Source organism: Chenopodium album, chromosome 9 (assembly GCF_948465745.1).
Source record: "Chenopodium album chromosome 9, dcCheAlbu1.1, whole genome shotgun sequence".
Taxonomy (NCBI): Eukaryota; Viridiplantae; Streptophyta; class Magnoliopsida; order Caryophyllales; family Amaranthaceae; genus Chenopodium; species Chenopodium album.
The window spans coordinates 13,877,958-13,890,911 of record NC_137842.1 but is presented as its reverse complement, the minus strand read 5'-3'; the positions used below and the strand labels follow the sequence as shown (position 1 = coordinate 13,890,911).

Sequence of the window (12,954 nt, the reverse complement as noted above, 5' to 3'; positions counted from 1 at the left end):
TGAAATTATGAATGCATGAGCCCACACCAGCAATAATTCAAGGCATCTTTACTGTAGCCACGTTTTATTAATTGTTTATGTCTTAAAGTATCTTTAAAAAGCAATGGTGTAGAATTGCTTGCTGAGTCAGGATAAGGATCCTATGTAAGTTTGCTTCCCTATATAAAGGGACTTAGGTCAAGAAGTGAAGGCAGAGTTGGAAGAGTTAGCTAGAGAATTGCTCTGAAAACATTAGAGAGTCCTCTAGAGAAAGATACTCACCTTAAGAGACAGATTGGTTCTCCATCTCAGATTGGTTCTCCATCTCTCTTAAAGTAGAGAAAAACTCTAGTTCAGCTTATGTCTGTTTAAGCTTTCAGTTTGTGTGTTTGTTGTAATATATGAGTGTTGTAATCTTTTCAAATTAAATAAAAGTTTCGTTCAAAAAGGGAACGTTATCCCCTTGAACCTTATATATCAAATGAGTTATCTGTCTATTTAGTTCCATCATAAACACAATAAGGATTGTCTAATTAGAGATGACGGTCTAAGGTAGGAAACGAATTAGATCTGTGCTGAGCCTGATCTAAGGAAGACAGGGTTGGGGTTAGCTACCTTGATAAAGCCGGAAGCTCAGAACGCCGAAGGTTCCATTGTCGACTAAGTTCAGGTATTGGTCAAAACTCTCTAGTTAAATAACTATTATTGCGAAGCATGGTGGGCTTTTAAACTGTTAAAATAATTTATTTTGATGTATAAGTAGTAGAGTTGTGATAACTAGTACCGTTAAAAGTCATTTAAAGTAATTATCAGATCGGATTATAGTAAAAATCAGTGTATTATTAAAAGTTGTTATTTTAAATTAAGGTACTGTTATTAATTTATCAAATACTGTTATTAAGTCATTAAGTACTGTTATTTATCCTAAATAAAAGATATCCAAAAACTTAAAAAAAAAAAAAAAAAAAAAAAAATTGACGTCACTTGGTATTGGGCGGGGTAGCCTATACCGGGTAGCGGTCCATCATTCCCCATGTGTGCGCCATGTGTGAGTGTATGCACGTCTCTTATAGAATAACCGATTGAATAATATATTGTCATAAAGTCCCTGGTCAAATGATTGTTGTTTTACAATATACGTATATATTTATGTTTCTTCTTATGTTTGAATATCAACAAAGCAGGTTTTATAGTTACATACTTAGATGAGTTACACCTCTATCTTAGCTTGGGTGAGAATGAGTAGAGACTTGGTTTGTCGTAGGACATAGATGAGGATAAAAAAATGTATCCAACACGGCCACATAGGGGTGGTGGAGAAGATGTGATTATGATACTGTACTCGCTAGCCTCAATGCAATACGAGTATCAAGCGAGAAATGAGATACTACCTCCGTTTCATATTATTTGCAATGATTAGATATTTTTCCTTTCTACTTTATGTCATATCATTGCAAATAATATGAAACGGAGGTAGTATAAGAAAAGTGAAAACAAATACAATACATTTTTTTTTTTGTAGTATGCATAAGTGACTTTAAAGTTGGGTTTGCAAGTGTTAGAGTGGAGACTGGAGAGCAACTGTTTGTCTAGGGGGAGGGGATTTAAAGGGGATAATTTTTTTTTTTTTTTATATATATATATATATATATATATTTTTTTTGTTTTTTATAATGAAGTGAGAATAAAATTGCTCATAAATTAACTCACTTTCAAACCATAAAAAGTTAGACAGCGTTTACGAGGAAACAATATCATGTCATCCTTATAAAACATATCATATCAAATCGGTTTACTTGGTCACTATATGTTAAGGACTATTTTAAGGACAACCCCAAAGTTAAGATTGCTATGACTTAATCAATAATTAGGAACGTTTAAAAAAGAATATCTATATTGGGACTACTAACATCCATTCTTCCTAATTTGTATGTTTTGAACGATGAAAAATAAGTAAGGACTAGTTATAGGGATAGAGATATGGATAAAATCATTCCATCAAAATAATATTGGGGAAGGGTGGTATAAAGGATACTTGGATAAAAGACGGTCTATATTTTATCTTTAATGAATTAAAAAAAAAAAAGGTTATTTATGTGACTAACTGACTACCATTCATCCAAAATCTGTTCCCTTTCTATATCATAATTAATATTTTATCCTTACCCATACAATATTTTCCTACCCTTGTCCCTAGTTTATTTTATACCAAACGCCCCATTAATGAAAAGGAAGAGAGAGTGAGAGAGGCTTAATAAGGGTATTTTAATAAATTTGCTAATAACAATCAATTTCTCAACTAAGGAAAAATCAATCAATTCCCAATAATGAATTCCCTAGCTTTTATCCTTATTTCATACCAAACTTTCAATCATTGAACAATATTTGTTGACGTCTATCTTCACTTCAATATAATGATTTGAAATGATTAATGTCCCTTTTAGTTAATCAACTTTTGTCGTTAAAGAAAAACTAATGAAAGGAAAAGAAGACAATGTTTGTGAGAAAAATATTATGAATCAATAGCCATAGCTGTAAACGAATAGAATGTTGAAGAAAATCTAAGTATTCTAAGCGTGGTAAAGTGTTAGCACCTTGTACACAAGTTAGCACATAAACAAATCCTAGTTGATGTTATCAGGTTGAGCATTTGTGTATTTAGTGCAGTCAAATGGTCCAATCACCCGTTTCACCTGAAAACAATAACAGAACTGTAAGAACAGTTTCCAAAATATTGCAAACTTAGATCAATCATCTTTTGTCTAAGAAAACAGCAATGTTTTCTCAAAAAAAAATAAAAAAAAATAGCAATGCTTTAATAAGATATAACTAATTAGTAAGTATAAGAGAAAATATATAGAGAACTTGTAGATCATAAGAAGCTTAAGCCTTTCTTAAGAAAGTGAATCAAAGAATGCTAAAGTCGGCTTTAAGAGAGCCATTGCAGCACGTTAGAGGTGGTAATTCCAATTTCCAAGCGTAGCTTCAATTAGTTATATCTTATTAGGTGGGTAACAAACTAACAATGACTAACACTATGTTTGGATAACAATAGGGAAGGGAAAGGGAGGTGAAGGAAAAAGAGGGAAGGGAAAGGGATGTGAGGGGAGGGAGAAAGTGACATTACATTTTCCTTCCAAATCTCTCCAACAATGGAGGGATTTGGTTTATTAAAAGGGGAAGGAATATGGATCCTCCCAATTCCCTCCTCTTCTCTCCTTGCATTAGGTATCCAGACAAAAGATTATGCATCATTTCTTTTCTCTTCTCTTTCTCTCCCTCCATTTCTCTCAATCCAAACATAGTGTACGTTGCAAAAGAGTTTAAAGAGGTGGAAGATTTGGGTTAGTTTCGTGCAAGGAAAGAAAAGTTTCCAAATTCTATTCTTCGCAGTTTAACCAAAGCAACAAGGATTTTTGAGTTATTCAGAGGCTAGTGAGGATTGTTCGAAAAGGAGATTTTAAAAGACAAGAACACAATGGTCTAGAGCGATACCAAGAGGGGCCTAGGTCATGAAAGGCACCGCACCATGAGATATACATTATACCATCTTTGATGAAATTAAAGAGTCAAGAATGAATGTTTCCTGTAAAGCTAAAAAAAAGCTCTATATGAAACAAAATGTGCAATTATACTGTTATAAGGACTCAAATTCTTTATGATGAGATATGCTCTTCTCCTTGCAAAGAGGTTTGGCTTCAAAAATGTTTGGGTTGAATCAGACGCAATCAATGTGATCAAAGCCATTATTTCGAATGTCCTGGTCTTTCCCTTATTCATGTTATTTTTGATGATATAGTTTAGAATTTAGATAGAGCTTGGTTTAATGTTTATTTATTTTCACATGCTAAGAGGAGTTGTAGAACTTGTTCATCTCAACTCCTTTCCCCAAAGCATTGTTAATTTAGTGGAATTGGACCTTTCTTCGTAACTAATAATAGCTCTATCTTTCCTTTTAAAAAAAGGACTCAAATTCTTTAATGGGCTGGCACAAAAATTGACCTTTTAACAAAAATAACTTTCCATGTTGGAGGGTTTGTCAGCTGTTATGAACTAAGTTACAAGTCAACATTATGCTGCCCATGAAGATCTAAAATACAGTATACCTTCTAAAGGTTCACAATGGCAAAGTAAAAAGCTGCAAGTCTAATTTGTTTAGAATCTTGTAATCATGATCAGGCTATTTCTTAGAATCTAGATAATTGTGATGACCAAATGATTCCAGAGATCTCTTTAGACACTGATTTGAATTCTTTGATAACAAATAACAATCTTACCTTCAAAAACATAAATTGGCAACAAGTTTTTAACTCAGACATTAAATGGTAAGAATGCCTTATAATTCATTGTGAATTCTGCAAAGCTAGACTCATTTTATGAGGATACATGTGCCGGTCAATGGTCACTAAAACCTAGAGTTGGGGTTTATACTATTCTAACTTCTAAGTCTTTACAAAAAGTTTTCAAAATAATAGAATTTCGAGTCAGCTTCAAAAGGAATTAAGTAATTTAAAATGGATTATTCAATTCTCTCAATCAATCAATATCAGATCATTCTCCCATACATCCATATGGGCGAAGCAACTGGTGGTAGGAGTAGACCAGTCAGGTTTTAAAAATTACATCATTTACAACGAAGACCACTCTCAATATGAAAAAGTAGTCTTTTCAGTGAGTAAGCATACAATGGTACTGACAAGTACCAGATATGGCACACATTAAAAATTCAGTTTACATCTTTGCATATAGAACAATTTTCAGGTATTGGGCAGAGAATAAATCAGGAAACACCCTCACCTACAGTTTAACACTGGTCAAATAAATTTGCAGTCTAAGAAAAATGAGGAAATGGCTGAGAGAAGAAGAATTTGCAATTAAAACAGAAATTGAGAGTTTGGTGCCTGGTCCTAGGTGACTCCGACTATCAATTTCTGTACAAGACTACAATACAAATAAATAAAAATTGGTAACAGTCAAATTAAATTCCTTTGATACATAAGGTGTTAAGCTAACTACGTGGGTGTTAGGGATGGAATTATACCCTTCTGTACACAACTAATGAGTCATCAGCAATTCAGCATACATTTTGCCAATGATTGGGTTTCTGCTTGTCAACTTCTGCCAGGATTTAACACTTACAGAATTTGACCAAGCTTTGAGGAGAAAAAGATGCAAAAGCACCGGGGTTTAATGATTACAATTTACAAGTCATAGTTTCATGTTTTTAAGGTTCAGTTACTTTAGTAGTTTAGGGTGACAGAGCTGCATTGATCAATCAGCCACGGGATTAAAACAGATCAAGCAAGAGCTAAAGCATAGAAAGTTGTGCAGGCATTGATAGATTAGTAGTTTCATACTGAGCAATTAGGACACATATGAAGCAAAGCACCATGTCTTACACCTACTCAATTATATTGCCGATGGATTTAGATATCATCATTTAACCATTCAAGCCATATGTCTTTATATTTGCATCAATATTCAAATAAAGAGAGGCAACGATCAGGAGACTCATACCGGTGACCATGGACTAGGTTCAAGTGTTGACTTGTCAGGAGGCGAATGTTTTACAGGACCAGTCTTCAACGTTAAAATTTCCTGCCACAATGAAGCAGCATTAGGATAACATGAAAAACTGAGTCGAGGAAGGATCAAATAATAGAAGACAAAGAACAGTCTAATTGCTGTTTCAGATACATCAGTTTAATTCAAGTACAACTGAGCTCTGGAAACATGTCAAATAAATCCTACGTTTTACTCAGCTTTCTACAAACAGCAGGGAAGGAAAGTTAAATGTTCTATTGAACTTTATTAGTGTTTTGCTAACATACTCTCAGAACAATTTCTTTTTATACACGATATATACTAAAATATATGTAATTTTTATTAAACTATATTCAGTAAAAGTGTCAAACATAGGACTCAATATAAAAAGTCTAAGTCAATATAATAAATGAAGGTCCCCCATCTGGAAACTTGTAAAAGACAAGATAGTGTTAGATTAGAACTATGTCCAATAAATTATAAGATATTACAGAAAACTTATGACAAGCTAAATGGATTTTTTAGGAACAACTGCATAGTGAAACATGTAAATTAATAAAGACAAGTGTTTCACTGGTCTGAGTGGTCCACATGACTGAGATAAGTAGAGAATTTTTCAAGTCTAACTTTCTGATTAAAATGGTTTACCTCTCCAGCAGATTCAATAACAGCAAGCCACTCATCTGAGAATGGAACAACATTAGGCGGTGGTCTCGTTGACTTTTCGTTTTCTGTCCTCCTGAATATTGGACTAGTATAAGACACTGAACAACTTATGAATAAGACATCAAGAACTCTACAATACTTACTGTTTTGTAGCTGCATCCTCGTTATCTATAACTTCACTACTGCATGTTCTTTCATCAGTTCTATTCTCTACATATTGAGAAACATTCAACCTAGCTTCCCTTGGTGAGAGATTGCAGTCACTGCACCCTTGTTCATCTGATACAATGCACTCATCAAAATTTTTTCTCATCAACACTTCTTTAGGTGACATTTCATCGTTATTTACTGGACATTGATATTCTTCTGGATCAGAATTGGCTACAGCAACTACCAACTGATCCTCGCATCTCAATCCTGATGATTGAAATTCCAGATGAGTAATTTTAGGAGTAATTTCATTGCCGTTGTTGGGAAGACTGCTAAGCAAATCAATTTGGTCCTGCACGTCCTCTGTGTGGTTGTTAGATTGACCTATTCTGTAAGAACTGTCTTGTGACACGGTACTATGATTCAAGTATGCCTCATTTTTCTGGAGAGTCATTTCCTTGGCAAGCAATTTTTTATTCAAGACCTGCTGCTTGTCTGCCTCAGCATCTGAGTCTTTAGAAATTTCTGTGTCTTGATTACTAGCTACTGAAACACCAAGGACAGAAGCATAATTACCAGATATTCCACATATAGAGGACTGGGATTGTCCTTCACCTTGATCTGAGTTGGCCAAATGATCAAGTTTAACAGGGACTTTATTCAACAATTCTGGTAAAGTTGAAGCGCAGTGACTGGACATCTCTGCAAGTTCCACATTCACAGCACAACTGTCTTTGGTATCATAACTTGTAGAGTTTGTAGAGGTTATCTGCTGCATATCATGGTTCTCAATTTCTCTGTCTTGCACTTCTGAACTTTCACTGAGGTTCATGGTTGGCGACTTGCAATAATATAGTACTTCATCTTGTTCATCATCTACACGTTCAAACTCTGAGTCACCAGCTACACTGCAACTTGCATTGCAGATTCCTGTTACTCCACTACAATTGCTCTCAGCCATAACATTATCTGTGCAAACTAAAACAGCAGAGCCTTCCTCAACCACTTTTATCGCAGATTTGTCATTTGCAAGCAAATTTCTTTCAGAAAACTGCTCCTGTGTGCTTCGTTGACTGTTGGTTTGATCCAAATCATTATCAGATGTTCTATTATCATCAACAATTCTGCTTGATGTGTTGCTATCAGGAGCCAAAATCAAATTGTCATAATGACTAATTGAATTGGTTTGTGGTTCAAGTGTAGCATCATTGTTCATGGCTGTTGAGTTGACTTCCACTTCTAATTGTTGTGATTGAACTTCTGCATTTGCTTCACAAGGTTTAACAAGTTCAGCTTTAAGGCAAGACTCATGGGACTCAACCAGCATACTTCTATCAGTGGTTCTATTTTCTTGTAAGAGAATGGCATCTTTACAGCTGGGTTCCTCAAATTCTATATTAAAGCACACTGATTTGTTATCCTTTCTATCCTTTTCTTCAACCTTCGAAGAAATAGACACCTGGCCTTCATATTGTATTTCAAATGTGTCAAGAAAATCATATCTAGATTGCTCATCCTTTGTCGATTCAGAAGTTTTGTCTCCTAATAGAGTTTTAATGTCAATTGCCTGCTGATCGCATTTTTTTTGTATCACGTCAGAATGCACTTTAGGGACAACAATTAATGAAGTTGTGCATTTCTCTGTCGTTTGTGAGCACAGCCCTACTTTTCCCATTGCATCAACATTAGGGGCTTCATGTGATAGTTGTGTACACTTGAAGTCATGGTTACGATCTGCAACTTCAGATTTTCTTGAAGTTGAGATAGTAGACTCGAGGAGGTTAGGCACCTTACTATTAACCTGTGATAAGGTATTTGAAGTAGGTGCCTTTGTCTGCAATGAATTAGAGTGCAAAGTTAGTTACATAAAGGTTCAAGAGCACTTTCATATTGAGAAAACTTTTATTTCTAAGAGCCTTGAACAGGAATGCTTTTTAGGAACCTTATTTCATACCTCACTAAAGAATCTAAGGGATGGTGACGGCATTCGTAATCCCGATGGTTTTATTCCTTGAACTTGTACATTTATTCTATTAAGACCAGCATTATCAAAGTGAACATGGGACAAGGCTGCAGTGTTACATGTTTCATCACTGGACTTGACCATGTCAGCCACACCACTCAGAAGACCCTGACTTGAACTGTTTTCAGAACATTTGCTTACTTTGGTGGTGTGTGGAGCTCTGTGACTCATCAATGAATGCCTTCGCAAAGCTGAGTTGACCTATGTGGAAAATTATGCTCACACATTAAATGTTGAAACTCTTATAACTTATAAATCAATGCTACTTAACAAAACTATTACACATCATATTCTCACCGCATCATTTCTCAAATTAGTAGCTTGCTTATTAGATTTGGATACCGACTCCAAACTAGATTTTGCAGCATTCGAAGCATGCTTGAATTTTGATGATACTTTTGAGCTTAGACTTTTCCAGGCTGCAAGAATGGGAAGAAATAATGTTAACTTCAATAGTGAGGTGGAGAAAGAAAATATGAAATACGGATGGCCTAGATGATTAAAATATAAAAGAAAAGGGAGGCTTGTTGTATATCATAACAAAACTGAAAACGTTTAAAATCATGCAAATGTAGAGATAAAACTATGAATCTCAGACACATAAAATTATATGTACCAAGCAAAAGTAAATATACCTGGTTGAGGGATCAAGCTGCTTCCACCTGCTGCACTATGAATAGTGGTCATGGAAGGCACAGAAGAATTGTTCTTTGGAACCGAAACTTTAGGAATTTTCGAGTTTCTTGTTGACATTTGTTTAGTTCCTGTATTTGAAAGTCTCTTCTGAGTAACATATTAGTTAAGGACTACTATTTTCGCACTTTTAATGTATGATATAACACAAACACATGCTCTTATAATAAAGCACTTTAAGGATATGAAATAGAAATCATAGGAGAAAAGCAAACTTCCCCTTTACATACAGCCTTCGTAAGACCATGGCTGGGAGGGGCAACCTTTTGTGTGGACTGTACATATCAAAATACAATAAACAATTCTTTAGGATGCACTCAAGCAAGAATAGATCAGAAACAATGCAGGAAATTAGAGACTGACTTTGGAAGCTGAAGTTAGACCACCGCTGCTTATGGAATCCCGCTTCATGGGTGAACTACGAGTAGCATTTCTTTTGTTGGGGTAACCAGATGACAATTCTTTAAAAAGATCTTCTTCAAGTGTTTCCAAATTCGCTGTGCTAGAGTTCGCAGGCATTGAATCTTTTCCATGTTCATCTATGACAGAAAGATTATCTGTACCATCTATTGTTCCACAAATCAAAGATAACTCTGAATCATTGAGCACACCTGAGAGAAAGACCAGTCAACTTAATTGTCCAAAAACAATCTCTTGTGAGGTAAATATAAAATTCAACCTTTGAGGCAACCCAATGAATACCTTCTTCAGTGAGGAAAGCCCTGTCCCAAGCCAAGCTTTTCCTCAAATTGTACCCACCAGCCTTTTTGCTCCTCTTCATTTTGTGTGGTTTAAGTGTTTAACAATTAAATTAGGCACTCCTAACTTGTTTTCATTATCATTGAAACTTTCTTTATTGCTGTAAGTTGAAGCACTCCCATGAACTTGGCTGCTTGTGTTGCCTTCTGAGCCTGCAACTAAGATGAAATGAGGCAAATTTATAAATGAACCACCCCATTCTAAATTTACATAATTTCAATTCAAAGGGCTTTCACAAGCTTCCAAACATCATAGCAACAAGTATTATACCAACATAAAATGCAATACAAGTTTTTTTTTTTTTTTTCGCAAAAAGATACTCTCTACATAAGCGGCATTGAAGTATACATTTAATCAGCAAACAACATATCATATATAGTCAGATTTAAAACCAACTAGACTGATGGTGATCAGGAAGAGGGCAATATACCATTCATTTACAAGTGTGAGAAACAAAAATTCTGAGGAATTTTCCAAACCAAAACAGTATATGTGGACAATCATTTATCTACGTTGTGTGAGAAACAGAAATATCAGGAATTTCCCAAACTCAAATGGCAGCTGATCAATATATAAGGCTCTTCTATAATATATATTACCTTGAACTTGTGTCTAAACCACAAAACCGACCTCACTAGAATCTATGATTAGTAAATAATCATCAAGAAAACATTTCCACAAGAAAGACTTAACTTTATATTAGAGTGTATAATTTCCAAAATCCATTAATGAACACAAGTTTTTCCATCTTTGGTCCTAAGAGGCAGGGGTCTCCATCAATTAAAAAAAAAAATCATGATAAGGTTAGAGCCCAAAAGAGTTTTGATGTCATTTACTAAAATACTTCCTCCGATTCAAAATAGATGCTACACTTTAACCTCTACACTAAGGGTCTGTTCTAATAGACTGAAATCAGTTGAACTGAACTGAACTGAGCTAAACTGGAATGAATATTTTATAAGAGAAGGGAATTAGGAGCTGAACTGGACTGAACTGAAAATAAACGTATAAGAACAGGCCCTAACTTTGACCTTATATTTATCCTAATACGATTAACAAATGAGACTATGTACAATGCAGTTGGATCAATCTCAATTTATACTAACTGAATGTCAAAATTTTACAATATTTACGTAGATAATTAGAAATATTAACAATCAAAGTTATGAATTAGCACAAGTCAAAGTCAAAACATAGCATCTATATTTAACCTCTACACTAACTTTGACCTTATATTTAGAAATATTTACAGGAAGTTAAATTTTAGACAACACTTTCAATGTTGTTCACCAGCATGCTTGCAGCTATGTGATTTACATTGCACATTGAGTCTTGATTGATAAATTCATTAACCGCCGAATTTCATTATAGAAATTACGATTATATTATCATTAAAATATTATCATATAACTAGATATCTAACAAAATCCTAATGATTATATCATCCCATATTTTCCAGATAAATCAGTATTGAAAGTATGACTAAATTTCTTGTGTAACATACAAATTCTCATAATTTTCTGACAATTTGACTATTTACAACATCAAAATAAGTGTCTCATCTACAATTGTCAGGAAAATATATATCGATTTTCCAGATTACTATTCAAAAATCCAATATTTAGTTATTCATTTCACTTTCATGATCTCTAATCCAAATTTCTAGAAATGTAATGCAAAGAAACTAGTACTACTCCGTAATAGATTACTAGTTGAAAATAAAATCCCTAAACTACATAAAATACCTCAAGTTGGGCGAAATCAGTCAACATTTCCGCAAAAATCAACATCAAACATGAACAAATGAATTGAGGACATTATGAAACCGAAGAACCCTAAAACTAGAGTAGTCAAAATGGAAAATGTAGGAATGAGAAAAGTAACCTTGAGAGAGATAAATGCAGAGAATAATGGCGGCGGAATGAGAAGATGGTCGGAGAAAAATGACGGCGGCCGGAGGTTGTTTAGCCGGTGGTGGTAGACTGAAGAAGGAGGTATCGGCTATGAAGATGGAGAATAAGCGGGATTCAGAAATCAGAGGTTCAAATTTTGGTTCACTTCTTTGAAACTCCGAAGCAAATAGTAGAACCAGTTTGTTTAAATTATCGAGGCGGGATCAGAGTGACCGAATTTTTAAATTAGTACATATGACTAGGTTAGAACCCGTACGATGTATTTTTAATTTATACATTTTAATAATTGTAGACACCCATTTGTGTCTCCCCAAAACCAAACCCACACGTCGAATCATAATTGAATGAAACGAAAGTGTGGAAAGGTCTAGTGTTGCGTAAAGTTTTATTTCTTTTCTTTTCTCTCTGTTTTTGAAAACTTTATTTTAAGAAAATAGTCAATCCAGTTTGGTTGGTCCATGATATGGGTCCAATAGTGGTGTAGTTGGATGGGGCTTGCAAAGACCTTTCCAACGATATATTATAAGCCCAATTCCGATGAATATTGAGGAAGTTATGGCCAATTTACTAAACTGGGCCCGGTTTGAGCTTTATGTACGGCCTAATGATCTAGGGGAGGGCCTAATATGGTTTATCATTCCTAATTCAATTAGGAATGGTTTTGGTCTTCTAGAATCTTCTAGAAGGTTCTTTTCATTCCTAATTCAATTAGCATTGATAAGTTGACTTTGTTGACTTTTCAGAGTTTTAATCAAGATCAAATAGCATTTTTTGAAGAAATTATATTATTTTATCTTCCAGTACGGTAAATTTATCAGATTTTCGAAAACGAGTTGAAATCCGGTTTGGCGTCCAACCCCAGGCCTTGGCGCCTGGAACCAGGCTTGGCGCCAGGCGCTAGCCATTGGCGTCTGGCGCCAGCTAGCCAGGGTTGGCGCCAATCCTGTTTTGCGATCATCAGACTCTGTTTTGTTAAATTATCTTTTTTGGCTGATTTTCTCTATAAATATCGTATCAAAAACTCCGTTTTCATTGATCTACAATTCATTCATCATCTACATCTTTCATTCATCAATTCTCAACAAACATTAATTCTTTAACATTCTTTCTTTCTTGCTTTTTCATACAAAATTCCGCATTTACAAGATCTAGAAACACCTAGCCATATTCGAAGTTGCCTTCGTCCTAGACGTGAAAGGTTTAATTTCTGAGGGTTTGGTCCCAAAT

The 12,954-nt window shown here is 34.7% G+C and overlaps 2 protein-coding genes across 2 annotated transcripts; both read right to left on the bottom strand.

Annotated features, from left to right (window-relative positions):
* Positions 1-2,476: 2,476 nt before the first annotated feature.
* LOC145557464 (uncharacterized) lies at positions 2,477-9,115 on the bottom strand. The gene is made up of 7 exons (XM_081618645.1): positions 8,998-9,115; positions 8,660-8,781; positions 8,294-8,563; positions 6,333-8,173; positions 6,172-6,262; positions 5,497-5,577; positions 2,477-2,672 (listed from the first exon to the last, which is right to left on the bottom strand). The coding sequence occupies exons 1-7, from the start codon at positions 9,113-9,115 to the stop codon at positions 2,604-2,606; spliced, it is 2,592 nt and encodes an 863-aa protein (XP_081474771.1). The 3' UTR covers positions 2,477-2,603.
* Positions 9,004-11,861, bottom strand: LOC145559582 (uncharacterized). The gene is made up of 4 exons (XM_081620992.1): positions 11,699-11,861; positions 9,758-9,972; positions 9,419-9,666; positions 9,004-9,330 (listed from the first exon to the last, which is right to left on the bottom strand). The coding sequence occupies exons 2-4, from the start codon at positions 9,834-9,836 to the stop codon at positions 9,232-9,234; spliced, it is 426 nt and encodes a 141-aa protein (XP_081477118.1). The 5' UTR covers positions 9,837-9,972; positions 11,699-11,861; the 3' UTR covers positions 9,004-9,231.
* Between the last annotated feature and the right edge of the window lie 1,093 nt (positions 11,862-12,954).

What these genes read in the sequence shown, in the direction of transcription:
- LOC145557464 (XM_081618645.1), bottom strand. Translation starts at nt 9,115, where the DNA reads ATGTCAACAAGAAACTCGAAAATTCCTAAAGTTTCGGTTCCAAAGAAC. An exon ending in CAGCTTGATCCCTCAACCAG is followed by an intron (nt 8,782 to 8,997) that starts GTATATTTACTT and finishes CCATTCTTGCAG; the next exon opens with CCTGGAAAAGTCTAAGCTCA. An exon ending in AACCTAGTCCATGGTCACCG is followed by an intron (nt 2,673 to 5,496) that starts GTATGAGTCTCC and finishes TATTGTTTTCAG; the next exon opens with GTGAAACGGGTGATTGGACC.
- LOC145559582 (XM_081620992.1), bottom strand. Translation starts at nt 9,836, where the DNA reads ATGAAGAGGAGCAAAAAGGCTGGTGGGTACAATTTGAGGAAAAGCTTG. An exon ending in GGCTTTCCTCACTGAAGAAG is followed by an intron (nt 9,667 to 9,757) that starts GTATTCATTGGG and finishes TCTTTCTCTCAG; the next exon opens with GTGTGCTCAATGATTCAGAG. An exon ending in GTCTAACTTCAGCTTCCAAA is followed by an intron (nt 9,331 to 9,418) that starts GTCAGTCTCTAA and finishes TGATATGTACAG; the next exon opens with TCCACACAAAAGGTTGCCCC.